This window comes from Diabrotica virgifera, chromosome 10, assembly GCF_917563875.1.
Source record: "Diabrotica virgifera virgifera chromosome 10, PGI_DIABVI_V3a".
Lineage (NCBI taxonomy): Eukaryota > Metazoa > Arthropoda > Insecta > Coleoptera > Chrysomelidae > Diabrotica > Diabrotica virgifera.
The window spans coordinates 147,059,320-147,085,949 of NC_065452.1; the positions used below are offsets into that span (position 1 = coordinate 147,059,320).

The following is a 26,630-nucleotide window of genomic DNA, read 5'->3' on the forward strand; positions in this document are numbered from 1 at the left end:
CCTTTCATTACTAAAATGCCTCACAATTTAATAATCCAGTGTCAAAAAGACCTAAAGGTTATAAAGACAAAAAAGTTATGCGATAAAAAAAATATTCATTGCCCTATCAAAAACGGATGCCTATGACCGGTACTAGAAATTCTTAATTTATGGAATCGATTTATCTCTGGAAGATAAATAGGCGTACCAGTTTTCGTTTCTCTAAATGGAAGCGTTCTGGAGGTATTTAAATAACTAATTACAAGGCGCCTTTTTCAAAGAGCTCTATTTTCCCTATGAAGCATATACCGACTAGGTGATTTGGGTTAATATTTTGAGCCCAGGAATCTACAGCTAAAATATTTACAATTATTAATGGAACACCCCGTATATTGCAAAATTTAAATAAATTGCATAATACATACAACCTTAGGAACTAATAAGTTTTGCGTATAACACCCAAATATAGATATAAATAATAAACGTAAGAAACTCTAATATACCAAAGTCGAAAAGTAGATTTAAATTGTTGAGATCCATTGTTTGAAAATAGATTCAGTTTTTTCAAGCCAAGAGTGATTGAACATTGGAAATAAGCGTAACAAAGAAGCTCTGTTCTTACGATCCGACCGGCCGGTAAATAGATATAGCTAAATACAATTTATAGATAAAGAACCGATTACACTTTATATATGTCTTTGTTATATAAGTTACTTTATATAATGTCTCACACACAGCCAAAGGTGAATAGACAATAAACAGTAGCTTGAAAACAAAAAAGCTCTGTTGTTATGGAATAAAGGCAAACGGCAAGAAATAGATAGGTACCTGTACATAAATATAGTTTGTATATAGATAAAGAATCCATTCCACAAAAATGTCGATATCCAAACAATATACAGTGTTTCAAAACGTTTTAATAGTGATATATTTGTAGAATATTTTGTGCAATCTTTTTAAATGGAATTTTGTTTCGATATGCCGCGCTGGGGCCCCTGAATGTCGGGGCCCCGTATAATTGATACGGCGGTAGCTACGCCTCTGGTTCCAACTTACAGGGATATACTGTATATATTCGTACATTAGTAAATATTCATTTGTTTTTAATTTTTAATATCCAAATATATATCATTAATTTTAATTTTCAAAACAGATCTAAATTTTATGATATAATAATAAATCCACTTAGTAAATATTTGATTAGTTTTACTTACATGACTGAAACAGTATAGTCACTTGCTCAATAATAATAAAAAATTTCGCTTACAAATCCTACACCGATACAGTTAATTTCTGGACCGAAATAGAATAGGATATGTAACTAATATTCTGCATACAAAACCTAGTCGAATTCAGTCGCCCCCATGACTGAAATAGTATAGGTTTTATAAATTCGCGTCCCGAACATGGTCTATGTCTAGCTTATTACCCTGGAGTACCTGTGGATTTGTTATAAGGACCTCTTTTTGAGTAAGTTTGTACAAAAATATCGAATCGGAATAATTTACCTAACGGGGGCGACGATATAGCCTGGACTATATGACCATGGTACAAAGACGAAAGACGGCGACTATGACATTGTTTTATATCTTTGCATTTTTTAATTTTGACCCGTCCTGTAAATAGATCACTGGGCGTTAGTGTTATCATAATTATTGCAAGTATGTATGAATGAATTAAAAACAGTTATGGGAATGTATCAAGTATATAATTTTATCAGAAGTGCTGATGCTGAGTATAGTTCAATCATATCTTGAAAAGGATTAATCTCTTACAAACGAAACCTGACACTGTCAACTGTTAAATTCCACAACTTCAATGAGGTCATAATTTCATTGTATTTTTTGGGATTAAATTATTTTATTAGAAATTAATTCCATTGTAAAAAATATGGTTCATGAAAATTATAGTAGATTTAAGGATCGTTATAAAGTATAAAGGCATGATAGACTTATAAAAATTAGTGTAATTATAGTATGATTATGATTACAGTTCCAGCAAAAAAATTTACAAAGTGAATAGTGAATAAAACGCATAAATCAGAAGAATTATTATTTTAATTTTACAAACGATAACATATATTATAATAAATATAATAAAGGCAATGTCGTAAAGGGGATGAATAGATACTATTTCTAATGTTTGTTGATCTGAAGGCGGCATTTGATAGGATAAACAGAAAGAATGTGAAAGATATTGGAAAGTTATAATATACCAAACAAGATGATAAAAGTCATAAAATCTACATGTATGGAAGTAGAAAGACAAGTACAAATAAATGGGGAAAGATCATGCATGTTTAAATGGGATAAGGGAATTAAACAAGGAGATGGATTAAGTCCTCTCTTGTTTATAATAGTCATGCTTATTCTTTAACAATATCGCTGTAATAATATTGTTGCTAGACAGGTAAATTGTCGTTGTATACCGGGTGTACCAGTCAAACTGTTTTTTTCTCAAAGGACATCGCACACATCTTATGGAAAATATAATGTCACTCAAATTCAATAAAATTTATACGATTAGATCTGTTTTAAAATGACGGTCAATTCTTATCATTGCGCCAACTCTTAATTATGATTAATTACGGCGTAAATATTAAAGTTTATCGAAATCACATTTTTGGAGTCCATAAAGTGTTAGTTTACAATCATTATTGCTCTGAGTGCTATTCAAAACACCGCTGGGCCTAAGCGGATTAGTGAAACTAATCCGCTGATGTATGGAGTACCGATAATCTGGGTATTTTAAAATATTTTTTCTCTCTCTCTAACTTATGTACGTACCCATTTGATTCCCTATTCGTATAAATTTTATTGAATTTGAGTGACATTATATTTTCCATAAGATGTGTGCGATGTCCTTCAGGAACACCCTGTGGAATATTCTAGCATTTATAAAATACTGAAATTAAAACCCAACTATAGCCTGAGTATTTCTTAACTTTCTGTTTTTTGATTCATTCGCTTATGTTGGATAATAAAAAAAGTTAGGTACTTTAACAACTAGACATGTTTTTCACCAATACAGGTTTTTTTTTTTAAATAAGTATGCAAACTTTAAAGGGCAATTCTGCATGAAAAAATAATGACCGTTTGCTTTATAAACATATGTCCGCAAATGCTTCGTTTCCGAGATACGGGATGTTGAGTTTTTTCCTACAAACTGACGATTAATTTATTGCTCTAAAACGGGTTGAGATATATGCAAATGAAATTTGGTCGGTTTTAAGAGGTAGTTATTGCGAATTTTTTGACATACAATGAAGAGTTTTATATTCACCATTGGCGTGCATACGGGTCATATTACCCGGTCTAATTATTGCCTCTTTACACTCGCCATTGAGCTCTTTTTGTCTTTTTCTTTGGCTATAATCTTTCTTGCTGCGTCATATACTTTTATCGTTGCTTTTATTTTAATTTCTTCCCAATGTTCGTTGGTGCCTAGATTGTGTGGATTTGTCTGTTCTTCCTGTTTCTGTGAAACTTAAACCACCACCTTCTTATTACGCTGGTATATTTATATAAAAAATATCTTTATATACTACACTGGTATATAAAAATTTGTAACTGATTGATATAAATGTGATTAATGTAGTTTTTATTTGTCTTTTTTGTTTTGTAGGGAATTAAATCGCAATAATATACAAGTGATTGAAGCTTTAAATTTTATAACTCTTGAACATTTAAGCACATTGAAGTTAAAACGAAACTACATAAGAGAACTTAAGGATGGTTCTTTTTATGGTCTCAAAGAAATTGACAAATTGTAAGTATTCCATTCTTTATTTAAATTTAAATTATATGCACTATATGTTGTCTTTTATAAAAGTGTCAAATGCTCCTGCGAAATCAACAATTTTAGCTCATAAATAGCTATATCCACTTATGTAGTCGACATCATTATTCATATATGTTTCATTATAGTCTTTAAATTATTTACTAATAATTATATTATTGCTTCTACATATTGTAAAATATATTGCTAGAAAAAAATTACAATACTTTATGAAGTGTTGCCGAAATTTGACCAATAGCATGTTGGCGTGAAATTTCATATTCTCAGTAGTAGCTAACAATACATCATATTCCTTTTCTTCGCTTATAACAGTTTTGGTTGGCCCATTTTTTTCATATAAAACTGATCCAGTGTGAACAAAATGAATCATTAATTTTAGGAAAGCTCTTCCATTCAGAATATCGCTGTTGATATATTCTGGATGCATGTGGTTAATTCTTGGACTTTCTCCTAAAGTCTGATATCCACAGATCATATCGTTAATTCTTCTGCAGAAATAAGCATTTTTGTACACTATACAAGTGTTGTTACCTACAAAGAAGTTATATATTTTATCATTTTTTTAGGTTACTGGATTTCAATTCTTTAAAAGTGATATCAAAAACCTGGTTATATGGTTTAGAAGCTTTGAAAGAGCTTTCTATCAGTCACAACTTTATTGAGAAAATTGAACAGGATTCATGGGAATTTTGCAAAACGCTGGTATTACTGTAAGTATGCATAAAATAAACAATATCTTAAAACTTACAGCTAACTTATTAGAAAAATCCAATTTCACAATGTAAACTTCTGATTTATTCATATGTTTTGTTTTTCAGGGATCTGTCTTTTAATAAGCTGACATCCATTGAATCAGATACATTTAAAAATCTTGACCACCTTCAGAAACTTTCTCTAAATAATAATAATATCTCGGTTATTAATGAAAAAGCTTTTTTCCATCTACCAAAACTAAAATTTATGTAAGTATACAATTTTATATAATAATGCAATTAATTAACCCTTTCGTTCACACTGTCCTCAAATGAGGACAACCTATTCTATAATTTTTTGAATGTAGCTCCATGTGTTTTTACCCTTGTAACACATTGTCCCGATTATGGACATCATATTCCATCCAATGTGTACTTGTGCTGCCATCTTACAGCTTTTGAATAAAATATTTAATTTTTTGAAATATAGGTTTCTATATTTCATGTGACATTTCTATATTGACATCCGACAAATACAATGTTCATCTCTGTATAAGTAAAGAAAAAAATTGTTTTGTAAAATACCATACATTACTTATTTAATAAAAAAAAATACTTTAGTTTTGGTATTTGTCACTATTTACAAAAGTTAACTAATATTGGCTCACAATGCCCTCAAATGATTCATCTTGTAGTGACCAAACTGTGCATTTTGAAAATGTAAAACTAATATCAAAAATTAGCAAAAGAATCATTTAGCTTCAGTTTTAGAGAAATTTAATTCGTGAACGAAAGGGTTAAGAATCTTTTCTGGGAAAATATTAATTTGGGGTATCTTTTCAGTGCTACTATATTTTTTATCTAGTATCTATGTACCTAATAATGATAATGGCTACAAAGCGTTCAAAAGTTTAAACTTTTTCAGTTTTTAAATGATTTTAAAAAGAAATTTCTTTTCAATCGTTGGTTGTTGTAATTGGTTCAAATTTTCCATAACCAAGAAGACTTCCATCAATTTTCTTTAAACTTACTAGAAATATTTTGCCATCAGTTTTCCTATAATCTTAATCTAACTTTTATTTCATTTTTTTTAATTTTTTTTTGTTTTTTTTTTTTTGTAAATTTCTTGTAGTTTCTCAAGAGTCTTTGAAAATCTTTTTGAACTTATTGGATACATTTTTTAATCTATCATTGGTCTTTTTATAAACTTTACTCAGTTCATTTTTAGGTGTTTTTTCTATTTTACACCCGTGTTGAGCTGCCTCCCCCCCCCCCCCCCCCCACTTGCAAAAATCAAAAAACAAATAGCCCTGATTTATGAGCTCTCATATTCCGCAAACTAAAAATTTTGAGCTCGTTCCACTGAGCAGGAATTTAATACTTTAGTGGGGGGGGCACCCCCCCCCACTACTTAAAAATAGGAATATTGAATCGGTTTTTGCGGCAGAATTACGAGCTATTTATGAGCTCTTGAAATTATATAGTTTCGATTTTTGAGCTCATCCCCTTCACCCCCAAACAACCCTTTAATTGATTTAACTTAAGAGAAAAATGCTGAGACAACTTAAAATATATCGTATTGCGGATATAATTCTTATAGCTTATATACTCTAAGAATAAACTATTAAATCACGTGCATTTCGACTATTGAGCTACAACCCCTTCGCAAGAAAACCACCGTATCTTCCCGGCTTAAGAGAAAGTTGTACTTGAAATTTATTAAACTAATTATTTGGCGACTACATATCATTTAATAATTTATAAGCTTCCAAATTACGCGCATTTAGATCAGTAAATTTCAATTTATTTTGTATAGTGCAGTCACTGAAGGTAAAAATCAACGATTACCTTCAATTTCGGTGAACCTTCATCGATTTTCACGAAAATTGGTCAGTGGTTAGAGGATACCTCAAGAAACAAAGGTGACATGGTACCACCTTGCGCCTTTACCCTGAGTGTTAATACCGCCCCTTCTCGGGGGTGAAAATTATTTTATAAAAAATAACTGCACAACTCTATAAAAGAACAAATTATAAACAAAATTTTTTATATAAAGTTATTAAAATAAGTCAATACTTTTTAAGTTATTAAAGATCAAAAATTTTAATTATTCGTGAAAAAAATGCATGTTTTGAAGCGGTTTTTCTTAAATCACTGAAAAACTGTAAGTTTTTACAAAAAAGTTAATAGTAGTTTAATTCGTATAGCTTATATTCTAAGAATAAACTCTTAAATCACGCGCCTTTCGATTATTGAGCTACAACCCCTTCGCAAGAAAACCATCCCTTATTCCCGGCTTAAGAGAGAGTTGTACTTAAAATAATTTAAATTAATTATTTGGCGACTAGATATGGTTTAATAATTTATGAGCTCGCAAAATATACGCATCTCAATTATTGAATTGCCATTTTCTTTCTATAGTGCAGTCACTAAAGGTAAAATACAACTATGACCTTCGATTTCGGTAAATCTCCATTCATTTTCACGAATTGACAATAACAACTTGGGGTTTTAACCTGGGGTATATGTCACCCCTTCTCATGGGTGAAAATTACTTTATTAAAAATAACCCCACAAATCGAGAGAGGGACAAATTGTAAGAAAAAATTGTTATATAATGTGATTAAAATAAATCAATACTTTTTGAGTTATTAAAGATCAAATATTTTAATTTTTGTGAAAGAAAATGCATGCTTTAAAGCGATTTTTCATAAATAACTCAAAAACTGTAAGTTTTTACAAAAAAGTTTTCATCACTAAAATTAAAGCTAATAAAAAATATAATAAATTGCTTACTTGAAAAATCCTTTAATGTTAATTTAAAGTAAGTTATTGGTAATTAAATGTATATTTTTTTCTGCGACTGTTGAAATCTAAGGATTCAAGCTTAAATAACGGGAAAGAGATGCATTTTATAACACTTAGGTACTAAATACTTGTCAAAGTACTTAGAAATACCTATCAAAAATGAGCTCCAGAAAAAGTTGATAGCATCAAAATCCGCTCACCAATTTTCGTGACAATGAATGGAGATTTATCGAAATCGAAGGTCATAGTTGATTTTTACCTTCAGTGACTGCACTATAGAAAGAAAATGGCAATTCAATAATTGAGATGCGTATATTTTGCGAGCTCATAAATTATTAAACGACATCTAGTCGCCAAATAATTAATTTAAATTATTTTAAGTACAACTCTCTCTTAAGCCTGGAATAAGGGATGGTTTTCTTGCGAAGGGGTTGTAGCTCAATAATCGAAAGGCGCGTGATTTAAGAGTTTATTCTTAGAATATAAGCTATACGAATTAAACTACTATTAACTTTTTTTGTAAAAACTTACAGTTTTTCAGTGATTTACGAAAAACCGCTTCAAAACATGCATTTTTTCCACGAATAATTAAAATTTTTGATCTTTAATAACTTAAAAAGTATTGACTTATTTTAATAACTTTATATAAAAAATTTTGTTTATAATTTGTTCTTTTATAGATTTGTACAGTTATTTTTTATAAAATAATTTTCACCCCCGAGAAGGGGCGGTATTAACACTCAGGGTAAAGGCGCAAGGTGGTACCATGTCACCTTTGTTTCTTGAGGTATCCTCTAACCACTGACCAATTTTCGTGAAAATCGATGAAGGTTCACCGAAATTGAAGGTAATCGTTGATTTTTACCTTCAGTGACTGCACTATACAAAATAAATTGCAATTTACTGATCTAAATGCGCGTAATTTGGAAGCTTATAAATTATTAAATGATATGTAGTCGCCAAATAATTAGTTTAATGAATTTCAAGTACAACTTTCTCTTAAGCCGGGAAGATAGGGTGGTTTTCTTGCGAAGGGGTTGTAGCTCAATAATCGAAATGCACGTGATTTAATAGTTTATTCTTGGAGTATATAAGCTATAGGAATTATATCCGCAATACGATATATTTTAAGTTTTCTCAGCATTTTTCTCTTAAGTTAAATCAATTAAAGGGTTGTTTGGGGGTGAAGGGGATGAGCTCAAAAATCGAAACTATATAATTTCAAGAGCTCATAAATAGCTCGTAATTCTGCCGCAAAACCCGATTCAATATTTCTATTTTTAAGTAGTGGGGGGGGGCTGACTCAGCTCCCCCCCCCCCCCCCCACTAAAGTATTAAATTCCTGCTCAGTGGAACGAGCTCAAAATTTTTAGTTTGCGGAATATGAGAGCTCATAAATCAGGCCTATTTGTTTTTTGATTTTTGCAAGTGGGGGGGGGCAGCTCAACACGGGTCTATTTTACTGTATGTTTAATTGATTTTTTTCGATTAGTGCTCAATCTGCCTACTGGAATTCAAAGATTTCGGGGTTTTCTGCATTGGATATGAACTTATTCTTGAAGGAATCATTCTTGAGGAACCTTCTTAGAACCATTGGAATTTTGGAACAATTTAGCAAGTCTTATATCACGATATTTTTTTAGTCCCGAATACACTTGAAACAGTATAATGCCTTTATTTATGTCTGCCACAAATTATTCTAGTTTATACATTATTTAAACAAATCCATACACTACTTCTTATTTTTGTGTAGACTTGACTGTCTGTTTTTCAATGTGCCTCCAGTTAGTTGTCATTCCATTGTTTTCGTGTTCGTCCCACTGATCGTCTTCCTATAGGGGAACCGTCTCTGGCCGTCCTTACTACTCTGTTCGTTGTCATTAGGCTTATGTGGCCGTTATATTCTACTCTTCAGTTTTTTACCCAGTTATTACTGTTGTCAACCTTACATATCCGTCGTATATCTGCACTTTTAGCTGTATCCCATAGTGTCTTACCATCGATTTTTCAAAGAGTTTTCATCTCTGCTATTTCTAGCATTCTTTTTGTCCTTTTTTATCAGGTCATGTTTCTGCCGTCATTATTGGTCTAATGACTGTTTTGTAAATTCTGCCTTTTACTTCTTTTCCGATATTTTTATTTCTCCATATTGTTTCATTATAGCAACCTGCGGCTCTGTTTGCTTTGTTCACTTGATCTTCCACTTCTGTTTCGAGCTTTCCGTAGCTAGATAGTGTGATGCCTAGATATTTAAACTCCATGACTTGTTCTATTATTTGATCCTCCAGCTCTAATTTACACCTTATTAAATCTGCTGTTATAACCACGCATTTGGTCTTTTTGGGGAAATTAACATGTTAAAATGTTCTAGCGCTTATATTAAATTGGTGCAGCACACGTTGTAAATCATATTCAGTTTAAGAGATTAGTATTGCGTCGTCTGCATAGCAAATTATTTTAAGTTGTTTTTCTCCCATTTGGTATCCTTTTTTAGTTCTTACTTTTTAATTATTTTATCCATGATCAGGCTGAACAACAGAGGACTCAGGGAGTCTCCCTGTCTTATCCCACACTGTCTTTATATAATCCATCTCGTCTATACATTGTGTCTATACAGGGTGTTTCATTGGGAAACGGAAATACTTTAATTGTGAATAGAGGTTGTGAATGATGGGTAAAATCGAAGGACGCAGAGGAATTGGTAGAAAGCAGGCCTCTTGGTTGAAGAATATCCGGGAGTGGACAGGAATAAAGAAAGCAGAACACCTATTTAGAATAGCTCGAGACAGAGACAGTTTCGCCATGTTAATCGCCAATGTCAAGGGGACTTGATAGGGCACGTTAAGAAGAAGAGGTCACCGAGGCGGTTCTAGGTATACTACATTTTTGCCCTACCAACTTTTATAACCGAGTTACAGGGTGTTTTATCCATTTTGCCAATTTCTTTCCTAAGCCATAACTTTAGAACCACCTTGTATATTTTTTTGATATTTGGTACACATTTGTCTCATCCAAAACCCAAACGACCGACATACTAATCACAAGAAAAATCCAGGCCCGGATTAACAAAAAATTATAAAGTAATTGTGACCTTAAACAACACCCTGTATATTGAAATTCTGAAAATCTGTTTGCATATTTGAAAAGAGCACAAAAAACTAAGTCTAATCGTTTGCTTCAATTTTTCGGCCAGACAATTTTATGACTTTAATTTTGAAATTACATATCGCACCCTCAGTGCAAGACTGCAGTAACTCAAAATTTTATGAAAATGAAATAATCATGGAATTTGATTGTAAACATGCATATCTATCCCCTGTAAAACTTTAGTAACTTTCAAATGCTTAATGGGCTAAATATTACAACAACAGTTTAACTATTTTACGTTTTTGAACATAAGTTCCGTGCAAAACTGTTGTAACTCTAATGTAACAGAGTTACAACAGTTTTGCACGGAACATTGCACGGATTCGATAACAAGCAACGAAAAAAGTAAGATATTTGTTATTTTAATATCTATATCTGTGGTGTTTAATTTTAATATACAGAGCGTCTATGTAATCCATTAACGGCTGAGACAATAAACAAAGATTTTCGAGACCAATCTATTCATGTAAATTTTATGTCCTTTGTGTAATACAGTAAAACCTGTCAATAACGGTCACTAAAAATGACAGAACTATTGGCCGATATAAAAAGGTGGCCGCTAATACCAGGTTTTGTAGTCCAAAAATTTTGGTTTGGGGAACTTTGAAGCTGGCCGGCTAGTTCAGGTGGCCGGTTTTGACAGGTGGCCGTTAACACAGGTTTTACTGTATTATATTTATTTTCCATACGATTTTAAAAGGAAAAGCAGTTATCTTAAAACTTGTGTATTGACAATACTGAGAGGTCAAAAATATCTATTCTCAGAAAACTTGCCAAAGAACAGCCAAAAATTCAAATGGCAAAAAAAAAAGATTTGGTATACCTATGCCATTCGGGTATGATACCAGAAGCCCACCATAGTTTTTATAAAAATATTTTTGCACAAGATGATGTACGAGAAGAGGACAACAACTACGGTAAAACCTGTCAGCAACGGCCACTAAAAATGAAAGAACTATTGGCCGATATAGAAAGGTGGCCGGTAATGCCAGTTTTTGTAGTCTAGATATACAGTAAAACCTGTCAATAACGGTCACTAAAAATGACAGAACTATTGGCCGATATAAAAAGGTGGCCGCTAATACCAGGTTTTGTAGTCCAAAAATTTTGGTTTGGGGAACTTTGAAGCTGGCCGGCTAGTTCAGGTGGCCGGTTTTGACAGGTAGCCGTTAACACAGGTTTTACTGTACATAATTGGTTTGGGTAATTTTTAAACTGGCCGTTAGTACAGGTGGCCGGTAACACAGGTTTTACTGTAAAAGTAAATGTGTCTACGCTTTTTACAATTTTCTCCGTGCAAAACTGTTGTAACTTTGAAATTCTAATACTAAATGTGTAGTGATTAACAATTTTTTTCGTGCAAAAGTGTTGTAACTTTGAAATTCCTAATTTTTTTTGCGTTAATATTATTTTATTTAAATTTCTATTTTTGGTTAATGTAATATAGGCTGAAAAGCATGCAAAATCATAATTAAATGTTAATTTTTCTTAAAAGTGTGTCTTATTTCACCGATATTAGCACGAAAATAAACAAAATCGTCTTTATCTCGAAACTTACTTATTTTGACTTACTGCAGTCTTGCACTGAGGGTGCGATATATTGAATTTTTTAAGAACTCTGACATTAAAAAGCAGGTATTATTAAGTTCTAATTATAAATTATTAAAGCTATTGAATAAATACTCATTTTAAAATTAATCAATACTTATTTACCACGTTGGAACGACCCAATTATTAATCACAAGAAAAATCCAGGTAGGGATTAACAAAAAAACATAAAGTAATTCTGATCTTGAAACAACACCCTGTATATTAAAATTTTCAAAATTTGTTTGCACATTTGAAAAGACCACAAAAATCTGAGTTTATCGGTTTGCTTTAATTTAATGACTTAATTTTGAAATTAAATATATTGATACTTTTAAGAACAGTGAAATTAAAAAGCAGATTTTTAAAGCACTTTTAACAATAAATTATTAAAGTTATTAAATAAATACCCATTTTAAAAATAATCAATACTTATTTACGACATTCGAACTACCCACTTACAAATCACAACAAAAATCCAGGTCCGGATTAACAAAACAATTTAAAGTAATTGTATCCTTGAAACAACACCCTGTATATTGAAATATTCAAAATCCGTTTGCACATAAGGATGAAAAGAGCACAAAAAACTAAGTTAATCGTTCGCTTCAATTTTTTGTCCAGACAATTTAATGAATTTAATTTTGAAATTATGTCGAAATTTTTAATAACTCATAATTAAAATTTCGATATAATTTCAAAAGTAATGTCATTAAATTGTCTGCACAAAAAATTAAAGCGGGACATTAAAATTAGTAAAATTAGTTTTTCGTGCTCTCTTCAGGTATGCAAACGCATTATAAAAATTTCAACATACAGGGTGTTTTTTCTTGTGATTAGTAAATGAGTCCTTCTAGCGCAGTAAATAATAACTGATTATTTTTAAAATTAGTATTTATTCATTAACTTGAATGATTTATTATTAAAAATGCTTTAAAAACCTGCTTATTAATTTCAGGGTTCTTAAAATTTGAATATATTTAATTTTAAAATTAGAGTTTATAAATTTTTGCACAAAAATCAAAGTGAACCGATAAACTCGGATTTTTGTGGTCTTTTCAAATGTGCAAACAAATTTTGAAAATGTCAATATACAGGGTGTTGTTTCAAGGTCACAATTACTTTATGTTTTTTTGTTAATCCGGACTTGGATTTTTCTTGTGATTAATAATTGGTTCTTTCCAAAGTGGTAAATAAGTATTGATTCATTTTAAAATGAGTATTTACTCAATAAATTTAATAATATAATTAAAAGTTAATAATACCTGCTTTTTAATGTTGAGTTCTTAAAAAATTCATAATGATTTCAAAATTAAAGTCATCTGGCCGAAAAATCAAAGAGAACCATTCAACTTAGTTTTTTGTGCTCTTTTGAAATATGCAAACATATTTTCAAAATTTCAATATACATGGTGGTGTTTTAAGGTCACAATTACTTTATAATTTTTTGTTAATCCGGACCTGGATTTTTTTTGTGATCAGTATGTCGATCGTTTGGGTTTTGAATGAGACATATGTGTACCAGATATTAAAAAAATATACAGGATGGTTCTAAAGTTATGGCTTAGGAAAGAAATGAGCAAAATCGATAAAACACCCTGTAACTGGGATATAATAGTCGATAGGGCAAAAAATTTAGTATACCTAGAACGGCCTCGGTGACCTCTATTTACCATTAAAGTATTTCCGTTTCCCAATGAAACACCCTGTATAGTTTTCTGTTACACTACTTGTAACAGAAAACTAGAAGAGGTGGATTATATAAAGCTTTTTAGTATGTACTAATAAAGAATAATTGAATTTCAGAAATTTAAGTAATAACAAAATTGGTTGGACTGTAGAGGATGCCTTTGGGGTCTTTCAAGGTCTTAATTCCTTAATGAAGTTTCATCTTGCTGGCAATCAGATCAAGTCTATAAATGCAAATGCTTTTGTAGGAGTAAAGAATGTTACTTATCTTAATCTATCTAACAATAATATTACCTCAATTCAAAATAATGCGTTTGCCGAACTACCAATGTTAAAGGTAAGACATCTTGAGGTTTTTTTATGTCATTAAAACTACTTTTTTCATAGGAGCTGGTAATAAATACTACTAGCCTGTTATGTGACTGTAATTTGAAGTGGTTTTTGGACTGGCTTCTTCTCAAGCAACTAAAAGTACAAGCTCTCTATTGTTCTTATCCAGCTTGGCTTAGAGGTCAATCATTACTTGAAGTAACAAGTAACTTCACTTGCAGTAAGTGCAAATGTGCAAAAAACTTCAAATCCAGGGAATTATAAAAATCTTTTTGTTTTAGATGAATTGCCAAAACCTCGACTAATTGAAGAACCTGATGCAGCAATAATGGCATTAAAAGGAGAAAATATAACCCTAAACTGTAAAGCGATGTCCAGTTCGTCAGATCGAATGAAATTCACTTGGCGTAAAGACAATGCTGAACTTATGAATCCTAACAGTGAAGTAAAGTCCAGAATCTATTCTGACGGAAAATCAACAGAAACAACATCCAAACTGCATTTAATAAACATTGACAATTATCATGCTGGAAAGTACCAGTGTGTGGTGAGCAATAGTTTTGGTACCACATATTCCCAAAAGTCAACTATATCTGTACTTGTGTACCCTGTTTTCACTAAAGTGCCGATGAATTTAACTGTACGTGCTGGAGAAACTGTTAAATGGGAATGTTGTGCCACTGGTGATCCAAATCCACAAATAACATGGCATAAAGATGGAACTGACTTTCCAGCTGCTAGAGAACGAAGAGTGAATGTAATGCCCTCAGATGATGCCTTTTTTATAGTAAACACTAAGCCAGTTGACATGGGTGTGTATAGCTGCACAGCACATAATGCTGCTGGCATGATCTACGCAAATGCTACCCTTGTTGTTGAGGAAAAACCATCATTTATTAAAAAAATGATGGATAAAGAAGTTTATGTAGGTAAGTACATTTTTATATTTGTAGAATATAGTCCAGGGCGCATCTGTTTTGGGGTGGACTTTGAGAGGTGACTCATATTTTTTTGCAAAAATTGCTTGGAATTAACTCATATAATAATAATTGGGTTATCCTCCCACTCAAAAAGGTCCGGAACATTGTTTAAATAATCAAAATGTCAAAAAATGAAGGAGAAATTCGATTTTCTTCGTTTTTTTATTATAACTTTAAAAGTATTCACTTTCGAGAAAAGTTACACTGACATAACAGTTGCGTAATTAAATTTCCTACAATATAGGATTGGTTAAAGATTTTAAAAATTATCACCCTTGTTGCAAAATAGCAATAATTGCAAAAAAGACCATAAAAAACGAGTATTTGCATTTTACGTTTTTCAACAATTTATGCTACACTTAGGACCTTCATATTTTAACCAGAAAAACTTTATCATATTATAAAATAATACTGTAAATTTTATTAAGATCGGTTGAATAAATTTTGCAAAATAAATTTTGCAATCCAGCTTTCGCAAAAAAATTCGATTTTTCAAAATGTTGCAGGACTGAAAATAAAGCAGATAGCAAGTTGAACTTTTTTTTACATATAGAATAATACTGTACCTTTCATTTGCAATTTGCAAAATTAAAATCGGTTATCTACCACGGCATCAGGAATTTTTTTAAATAAACATTAATTTTTGGTGCTACGCGCAGGATAGCGGTGTTCGATTCAGGTCCATGTCACCAGCCCCCCCTTTTTCGATTTGAGGGTCAAAAAAAAGCTCATTCGTTTGTATTGCGTTAGTACTGGATTGTATCACCCTTCATTCGTTTGTACTGCCCCCACCCTTTTAAATCTGCCTGGAGGGGCTGGTGACATGCCATCCCCCCCTTTTTCGATTTGAGGGTCAAAAAAAAGCTCATTCGTTTGTATTGCGTTAGTACTGAATTGTATCACCCTTCATTCGTTTGTACTGCCCCCACCCTTTTAAATCTGCCTGGAGGGGCTGGTGACATGCCATCCCCCCCTTTTTCGATCTGGGGGTCCGGGATGGGTATGTTCGTTTGTACTGCGTTAGTATCGGATTGTATCGCCCTTATTTTGTTTGTACTGCCCCCACCCGTCTAGATTGGCCTGGGGGGGCCAGTGACATGCTACCCTCTACTCTGCACTTTTTGCCTTCTAAATGTCGAAAATAGGCTATTTCGTTTGTACTGCGTTAGTACTGGATTGTATCACCCTTCATTCGTTTGTACTGCCTCCACCCTTTTAAATCTGCCTGGAGGGGCTGGTGACATGCCATCCCCCCCTTTTTCGATATGGGGGTCCGGGATGGGTATGTTCGTTTGTACTACGTTAGTATCGGATTATGTTTGCAAGTATATTAAATGCCAAACTGACCTATTAAATAAACAATGACATTTCAATTTTCGATTTCTACTATGGAATTATCGCTGTATAGACCAGGGCGGATCTGTTTTGAGGTGGGTGTGAGAGGTGGCATTCCGATTTTTGCAGATAAAATTAGGTGACAACTTCAGTAATTATAATTGACTTATGCTTCTTCTCAAATATGTTTGGAACATTATTAAAAAAATTTAAATATTTAAAAATTTCGAAAAACATCGATTTTTTTCAACTTTCATTGCTTGTAACTTAAAAAAGATTCATTTTGGAACAAAGTCATAGGGAAATAAAATAAAGATAATTGAATTTTGTATGATATACGACACGACTGGTACAAAATATCTTAAATGATTATTCTTTCTGCAAAATAGCAATAAATACAAAATAAGAGGGCAAAATAAGCCTCTTTTTATTCAATGTTTTTCAACCACTTTGGTTGCACTTAGAACGTTCGTATTTTACTTAGAAAATTCTTACAACATACTCAATCCGTCCACCAAATTTCATTAAAATCGACATAATAGATTTTGCATAATAATTTTGCAATCTAAATTTTTTTAGAAAAAGTTCAAATTTTTTAAAAACTTTCTGAACAAAAAGTAGACCTGCTAGAAGTTTGCTAATTTTTTTACATATCGAGAGGTACTTTACCAATCCAATACACTTTACGAAATTAAAATCGGATTATTTAAGCGGCCTCAGCACTGTTTTAAGGATATAAACATTTTTTTGCTTATAAACAAATATAGTGAGGACGTTTGAGTTGGAATAAATTCATTTTCTCGAGAATGGGCAACTCTGGAGATAAATCCCTAAACAGGTCGATTTTTATATTTAAATTTTAATTTTTGGGATATCTATCATACTACTAACGTCATCCATCTGGGTGTGATGACGTAATCGATGATTTTTTTAAATGAAAATGTGGGTCGTGTGCTAGCTTATTTGAAAGATTATTCAATTCTCTATTTATTACATAATTATTTATACAGGGTGCCCACATTTTTTTTTAATTAATTAAGACAAACAGAAGAAAGTATTTAATTTAGTTAATTCGAGATACATTTTACTGTTGTCCTAAAACAGAAAAAAATGTTTATTTGATAAATAACAGAAAAATGAATTTATTCGTATTTATTAACTCAAACGTCCTCACTGTATTTGTTTATAAGCCAAAAAATTGTGCATAACTTGAAACATTGCTGAGGCCGATTAAATAAACCAACTTAAGTTCTGTACAGTGCATTAGATAGGTAGGGCGTATCTTTATATTATGTAAAAAAATTAGCAAACTTCTAAATAATGGTCTACTTTTTGTTCAGAAAGTTTATAAACAATTTTAATTTTTTTAAAAAAATTTAGATTGCAAAATTATTATGCAAAATCTATTAAGTGTATTTTATAGTCGTATATAATAAAAAATTCAATTATCTTTATTTTATTTCCCTGCGACTTTGTTCCAAAATAAATCGTTTTAAAAACGATTGAAAAGCTGAAAAAATCGATGCTTTTCGAAATTTTTAAATATTTGAATGTTTTTATTAATGTTCCGGACATATTTGAGAAGGAGCATAAGCCAATTATAATTACTGAAGTTGTCACCTAATTTTATCTGCAAAAATCGGAATGCCACCTCTCACATCCACTTCAAAACAGATCCGCCCTGGTCTATACAGCGATAATTCCATAGTAAAAAAATCGAAAATTGCACTGTCATTGTTTATTTAATAGGTCAGTTTGGCATTTCATATATTTGCAAATATTTTTCTATAAAATGTCTCGTTTCGGCACTGAATCTGTAGAGTCAATTAACACGTTGACGGACAGTGCGTCAAATGTATAAGCAAGTTTTTGACACTATATTTATTTTGCAAATGGAATACGGAAATTCTGAATCTCATTGCAGTCATAAATGAACAGTACAAACCTTGCTAGAAAACAAATTAACATAACATAGCAACGGCAAATATTGTTATCTGGTCTCTCGCATTGGATGGTAGGAAAGACATTGATTGTGGGAATTTTTCATTTAATGTTCCAAACACTTTTAATAATTTTCGATTCCAATGAATTCTGCCGTATGTATGTTTCAGTTAATCAGTTATCCAGAGAGGTTGAAATTGTACAACGAAGAGTGTATTTCGGAATGCGCCGCATGAGATCTTTGATTTTCATATCGATAGCGTGTAAAACTGTAAAATTTATTGAGGGGCTGGATAAATTTCTTCCTAGTAGGAAAAGGCAAGGTCGCTCTTCTGATTTCTGATCGAAAATGGTGTTCAAAATATCTCCAACAAATACATGTACCATTTTTGAAATCGGTAGCGTAGAACTACTCCGAGATCCATCTGAGGGTGTAACTTTCCATTCCCCATGGAGAGTGGCTTGCAAGCCTGTTTTTCAGTTTCAAAATTTAATTCGTTGCATTTTTGACGAATTTACCAAATTTTACACCCGCGGTGTTACTATAATAGTTTTGGGTAATTTTGTGTCCTTACTCCTAGCATTAATCTTCCCCTGTTTTAAATGTAGAAGGGTAGCATGTCACTGGCCCCCCAGGCCAATCTAGACGGGTGGGGGCGGTACAAACAAAATAAGGGCGATACAATCCGATACTAACGCAGTACAAACGAACATACTCATCCTGGACCACCATATCGAAAAAGGGGGGATGACATGGCACCAGCCCCTCCAGACAGATTTAAAAGGGTGGAGGCAGTACAAACGAATGAAGAGTGATACAATCCAGTACTAACGCAGTACAAACGAAATAGCCTATTTTCGACGTTCAGAAGGCAAAGAGTGCAGAGTAGAGGGTAGCATGTCACTGGCCCCCCAGGACAATCTAGACGGGTGGGGGCGGTACAAACAAAATAAGGGCGATACAATCCGATACTAACGTAGTACAAACGAACATACCCATCCCGGACCCCCATATCGAAAAAGGGGGGGATGGCATGTCACCAGCCCCTCCAGGCAGATTTAAAAGGGTGGAGGCAGTACAAAAGAATGAAGGGTGATACAATCCAGTACTAACGCAGTACAAACGAAATAGCATATTTTCGACATTCAGAAGGCAAAAAGTGCAGAGTAGAGGGTAGCATGTCACGGGCCCCCCCAGGAAAATCTAGACGGGTGGGGGCAGTACAAACAAAATAAGGGCGATACAATCCGATACTAATGCAGTACAAACGAACATACCCATCCCGGACTTTCAGATCGAAAAAGGGGGGGATGGCATGTCACCAGCCCCTCCAGGCAGATTTAAAAGGGTGGGGGCAGTACAAACGAATGAAGGGTGATACAATCCAGTACTAACGCAATACAAACGAATGAGCTTTTTTTGACCCTCAAATCGAAAAAGGGGGGGATGGCATGTCACCAGCCCCTCCAGGCAGATTTAAAAGGGTGGGGGCAGTACAAACGAATGAAGGGTGATACAATCCAGTACTAACGCAATACAAACGAATGAGCTTTTTTTTGACCCTCAAATTGAAAAAGGGGGGGCTGGTGACATGGACCTGTTCGATTCACACAAGTTGATTTCCACCAAAATTTCTTCCAATCTTTGTCTAATATATTATTTTCTTGCTCTATGTTTTGTTGTATTTTAATATTTTAATTCCACAAAAATCAAATTAATTTGATTATTGTTTGTGAAATATTGTTTAAACAATTGCATATGTTTAAAAATAATAAACTTTTATTCTCTAAGTTAAAATATATGAACAAAGAAAGTTTTTACTACAAAAATGTTATTTCAATGGACAGAGTATGTGTTATTATTTTGCAATAAACAAATTTATTTATTTATATCGAAATGTAATAAAAATTAAAATTTATCAATCATTATCAAAGGTCATTGGAATGCCCAATCAGAGCAAACCTATCCGCTGTCCTGCGCGTAGCACCAAAAATAAATGTTTATTTAAAAAAAATCTTGACGTCGTGGTAGTTAACCGATTTTAATTTTGCAAATTGCAAATGAAAGGTACAGTATTCTTCTACATGTAAAAAAATATTCAACTTGCTGTCTGCTTTATTTTCAGTCCTGCAACCTTTTGAAGAAATGATTTTTTTTTGCGAAAGCTATATTGAAAAATTTATTTTGCAAAATCTATTAAACCGATCTTAATGAAAGTTACAGTGTGGTTTTATTATATCATAAAGTTTTTCTGGGTGAAACATGAAAGTCCTAAGTGTAGCATAAATGATAGAAAAACGTAAAATGCGAATACTTGTTTTTATGGTTTTTTCGAAATTATTGCTATTTTGCAACAAGGGTGACAATTTTTAAAATTTTTAACCAATCCTATATTGTAGGAAATTTAATTACGCAACTTTTGTGTCAGTGCAACTTTTCTCGGAAATGAATACTTTTAAAGTTATAATTAATTGACTTTTATATTTTGATTATTTGAACAATGTTCCGGAACTTTTTGAGTGGGAGGATAACTCAAATATTATTATATGAATTATTTTCAAGCAATTTCTGCAAAAAAATATGAGTCACCTCTCAACATCCAAATGTACTAATATTTTTACAGATGCGCCCTGGTCTATTATAGTCCAGAGAAATAATACTCCAGGAAATAAGGCAAAAATATACCATGTTCGAAAAATTATATAAAAGTGGCAAGAAACCAAATCCGACACAGATCTTCAAAACTATATGGTGGCGAAAAAGGAAGCGAAAGTAGCAGTAGCAAAAGCCAAAGCAGAAGCGTATTCAAACCTATACGATCAACTTGATACCAGGGAAGGCGAAACGAAGATATATAAAATAGCCAAACAGAGAGCAAAGAAAGCAAAAGATTTTAATCAGATTAGATGTATCCGAGATGAAAATAATAAAATACTAGTTCACGAAAGGGATGTCAAAAAGAGATGGAGAAAGTACTTTGACAGCTTATTAAATGAAGAATTTGACAGACAGCCTGTAGAGTCAACGGAGACAGTAGCAGCAATGGTCACCAAAATAACCAACGAGGAAGTGGCTCAAGCGCTTCAAAAAATAAAGAAAGGAAAAGCTGTAGGACCAGATGATATTTCTGGGGAAGTATGGAGAGCATTGGGAGAGACAGGAATAAGTTGGCTAGCAGGTCTATTTAATAGAATTATGGAAGTCGGACAAATGCCAGATGAATGGAGAAGCAGTATACTGGTACCTGTTTACAAAAACAAGGGAGATATACAACAATGTACAAACTACAGGGCTATAAAACTGCTTAGCCACACCGTGAAAATATGGGAAAGAGTAATTGATAGACGGATACGTGAAGAGACCGAAATATCCGAGAATCAATTTGGCTTTATGCAGGGTAGATCAACAACAGATGCAATTTTCATTATAAGGCAGTTAATGGAAAAATACAGGAGTAAAGAAACCAACGCTCATATGGTATTCATTGATCTTGAGAAAGCATATGATAGAGTTCCTCGAGAGATTCTGTGGTGGGCACTCAATAAGAAAGGAGTCCCTGGTGAATATGTAAAGATTGTGAGGGATATGTATGAGGGAGTAACGACTAGTGTTAGGACAGGTGTGGGAGAGACTAATAAATTTCATGTGAAAGTAGTCTTGCACCAAGGCTCTGTGCTTAGTCCGTATTTATTCTCATTAGTTTTGGACCAGATAACAGCGAAACTACAGGGTAACATTCCATGGTGCTTAATGTATGCTGATGATGTCGTGTTAGTAGGAAATAGTGAAAGAGACTTAGAACAAAAACTGGAACAGTGGAGACAAGCTTTGGAGGAAAAAGGTTTAAAACTTAGTAGGACAAAAAAAGAGTATTTGGAATGTTCATTTAAAGATGGAGCTACTACAAATAAAATGGTATCTTTGGATGGTGAAATGATTGTGAAAAGCAATAGTTTTAAGTACCTAGGATCGGTATTACAGAGTAATGGAGAAATAGATGGAGATGCATGCAGTAGAATTAGGGCTGGATGGATGAAGTGGAAAGAAGCGAGTGGTGTGTTGTGTGACAGAAAAATTCCAATGAAGCTGAAGGGAAAATTCTATAAAGCAGCAATAAGACCGGCTATGATGTACGGAACTGAATGTTGAGCAGTGAAAAAGAAAGAGGAACAACAAATGCATGTGGCGGAAATGAGAATGCTTAGATGCATGAGTGGAGTGACAAAGAAGGATAAAATTAGAAATGAGTATATTAGGGGAAGTCTAGGTGTGGCACCAATTGATGCCAAAATGAGAGAGCATAGGTTAAGATGGTTTGGTCATGTTCAACGTCGAGACGTTAATCACCCAATACGAAGAATAGCTGAAGTGCAGATTCCTGGAAGGAGTAGGAGAGGAAGACCAAAGAAGACCCGGGGGGAGACGATAAGGTAGGACATGTTGGTAAAGGGGATTAACATTGATATGACCCAAGATAGAATTGTGTGGAGAAATGCAATTAGGGAAGCCGACCCAGCATAGGGATAAGGCAAAGAGTTGGCCAGGTTGCAAATAGGTTTTTTGATATTATATACCTAATACATTATAAATACAAAAATGTTCGTTACAGTTCGGACAAGAATTTTATTTATTAACAAATAAGGATCAAAAATGACAGTTTTTTGTCAGTGCCTACGTTCCTTCTGATGACGCTCCAATAAGAGCAGAAAACTGCAGTTAAAGGGACTGGCTGCACTCCTTATTCTAATTAAAAAGTAAGATTGTTTTTCCTACGTATTGCTGCCGAATAAGAATGGTACATATTTGTATTATTTTTGTTTTCTTATTACTCAGTAGAGTAACTATGGTGCATCTTTCAGTTCCTAGCCGGCTGCAGACGGGGGATTTGAATTGCAAAGTTTAGAATTCCTTCCCTATCGTCTTTACTGCAGCATCCATATGACTTGCAAATTGTAGAAGTCTTGGAGGCGTATACATGGGGATGTACCAGTAAGTTTTCAATTTAAAAATCTTTTAGTGATTTTTAATATTTTTCAATATTAATTATTTGCTATTAGGATTGAAAACTTGCTTCGTATTTTTACGGCCAGATGGCGCTAGCCACCCATTACCAATACTTTGGCTGCAATATTTGGGAAAACCTTTCGATGCAGTTTAATTGGATTAAGGAGAACAGTGCCTACGTTCCTTCTGATGACGCTCCAATAAGAGCAGAAAACTGCAGTTAAAGGGACTGGCTGCACTCCTTATTCTAATTAAAAAGTAAGATTGTTTTTCCTACGTATTGCTGCCGAATAAGAATGGTACATATTTGTATTATTTTTGACAGTTTTTTCGTTTAAATCGCTATAGGTAAAAATAAAGTAATTAAATATCGTATTTAGAGTATTCATCTTTTAGTAGATGAGCAAAGGTTTTAAATGGCAATTTTTGAATTTTGGTTCGATCATTTGTTGCTTCGGAAATTGCAAAATAAGACTAAAATTTCGAAAATGGAAAATTTACAATAACTTTTGCGAAAATGAACATAGACTTTGATATTGCATGAAAAGTAGAGTCACACAGTTGATATAATACACAAATAATTTGAAAACGATTCGTCAATTAGTTTTAAATTTTATTTAATTTGTTTATCCCACAGAGCTTTTTTTGCAATGTTATTGCTCAGAAAATTATGATAGATCGATTTTGCGGGTACCACATGAAAGACGAAGACCTATATTTTCATTATTTTTAATAAAAAATCGACAAAAGCCCTTTTTACCATTTCAAAAACATTTTACTGAACTAAAATCATTTCTTTCTTATAAATAATTTGAATAACTTTGTTAGTAAACTGTAGACTAAATCCATTTTGTTATTGTAAAGCTGATATTTTACACAAATAATTATCACACTAAAAAAATTGCCTAGATCAATTAAGGTCAAAGTTAGCCACTTTTTTTATTTAATTCACAGCTACTTTGTTTATAACAATTAAGCAACCTAACTAGCGCCATTTTGAAGTTCAAGGTATGTAGTTTATGTGTTAACGTTTGAGTAAACTTTAAACTGCAACGGAGTTGTTAATAAAGCTTTAAAAAGGACGTCCTAACGAGTTCGGCTCGGGGTCGGGTGGAGGGTAATGCTGGTTGATGGATTTTGATCGTTATTTTTTAAATTTGTATGTACTCGTAGTCTTGTAGAGTACGTTATGTACACATATCCCCACCTAATATTACAAAATGTTAGTGGGACCGCCCTTATCACTCAGGGATATGAAAAATAAACTACGTCCAATTCTCAGACCTACCGAATATACATCTATAATTTCATAAAAATCGGTCAAGCCGTCTCGGAGGAGTATGGCAACTAACACTATGACAGGAGAATTTTATAGATGTAAATATATAGATAGCTATTAAAAAATAGGGGTTGGTGATACTAGAAGGAATTTGAAGTTGGAAGAAGAAGAAGGGTGAAAATTAAGGGTTGTGTGTATTTTTTAATGCTACATGTACATATACATGTAAAATTTCATAAAAATCGGTCAATCCGTTTCGGAGGAGTATGACATGAGAAGTATGTTACAGGAGAATTTTATATTCATAGAAGTAGCTGTGAATTAAATAAAAAAAGTGGCCAACTTTAACCGTAATTACCCTAGGCGATTTTTTTTTCAAAAATTCTTGTAAAAATGCAAAGTAGATTAAATCTAAAATTTTAGTCTATATTCAATATTAACAAAGTTATTCAAATTATTTATAAGCCATAAATTACTCTACTTTAGTAAAATGTTTTCGGAATGATAAAAATGACTTTTTTGCTTTTTTTTTTTCAATATGTTGAAAACATAAGTATGCATTCTTCTTTCATGTGGTTTCCACAGAATTACTGTATTGGTTTTTTTCTGAGCAATAACATTGCAAAAAAGCTCTGTGGGATAAACAAATTGAATAAAATTTTAACTAATCGACGAATCGTCTTGAAATTTTTTGTGTATGACTCGACTTTCCATGCAATATCAAAATCTTATGTTCATTTTCGCAAAAGTTATAGCAAATTTTTGATTTTCGAAATTTTAGTCTTATTTTGCAATTTCCGAAGCAACAAATGATCGGACCAAATAAACACAAGAACACTGGATTTCTGACAGCTAATCAGGGAAACATAGTATTGGAAATAGAACAAAAAAGGGATATTTGGATTAAATACGTGGAAAAAACTTTTTAAGATATACGAAGTAACACTGGCATCACAATAAACACCAACTGCGAATCTGAACCTCCACTTACAGTCGAAGAAATAAAGTATGCCATCAAAAGTACCACAGATGGTAAAGTAGTAGGCCCTGATAATTTTCATTCAGAATTCTTAAAACTTATAGACTACGAGGGCATAAAATGGTTGACAAATATATTTAACAATATATATGACACAGACATAATTCCCCAAAACTGGCTAGAATCAACTTTTATAAATCTTCCAAAAAACCCAATGCGAGAAAGTGCGAAGACTATAGAATTATAAGCCTTATGAGCCATTTACTTAAAACATTTCTAAAGGTCATTCATAAAAGATTATATACAAAGTGAGAGGAACAACTAACGAGAATACAATACGGATTTCGTGTTGCTCTGGGAACACGGGAGGCCCTTTTTACTGTAAGTGCTATTTTATACATGCAGGGATGTAAATTGTGAGATTACCCGAAAGCATTTGACAGAGTGAAACATGACAAATTAATAATTCTAATGCACGAAATTGGAATTGACAACAAATATCTGAGAATTATCAGAAACATTTATTACAATCAAACGGCTAAAATCAAAATAGAAGACCAGTTAACTGGTAAAATTGAAATTGAACGAGGAGTACGACAGGGCTGTATTTTATCTCCACTATTATTCAATATTTATTCTGAATGGGTATGAAGCTTTAGACGGTTGTACGAAAGGAATATTAATAAACGGTGAATGGTTGAATAACATTAGATATGCAGATCACACCATAGTTTTTGCCGATAATTTGAATGATTTACAGATATTAACAAATCGTATAATAGAAGTCAGCAACAGATGCGGACTAGCTCTTAACATAAAAAAGACCAAATTTATGACAATTAGTAAAAAACAATACTAAACGCTCAACTTACAATCAACCAACAGAATATCGAAAGGGTCAAGCAATATACATATCTGGGCACCAATTTAAATAGCCAATGGGACTACTCAACAGAAATTAAACAGCGAATAATAAAAGCAAAAGCAGCATACGTTAGAATGAGACCCATTTTTAACAGTCTAGACATATCATTAAAAACAAAATACCGTCTGTTGAAATGCTACATATTCACAGTTTTGC

At 32.7% G+C, this 26,630-nt stretch overlaps 1 protein-coding gene across 1 annotated transcript in view; it reads left to right on the forward strand.

Moving 5' to 3' along the window:
- LOC126893402 (leucine-rich repeats and immunoglobulin-like domains protein 2) overlaps window positions 1-26,630 on the forward strand; it is an 81,701-nt gene that overhangs the window by 39,261 nt on the left and 15,810 nt on the right. The window contains exons 3-8 of the mRNA XM_050663541.1: window positions 3,604-3,747; window positions 4,344-4,487; window positions 4,596-4,739; window positions 13,818-14,037; window positions 14,088-14,250; window positions 14,312-14,959. Coding sequence (XP_050519498.1) covers window positions 3,604-3,747; window positions 4,344-4,487; window positions 4,596-4,739; window positions 13,818-14,037; window positions 14,088-14,250; window positions 14,312-14,959 — 1,463 coding nt within the window. The remainder of the gene's footprint in view (window positions 1-3,603; window positions 3,748-4,343; window positions 4,488-4,595; window positions 4,740-13,817; window positions 14,038-14,087; window positions 14,251-14,311; window positions 14,960-26,630) is intronic.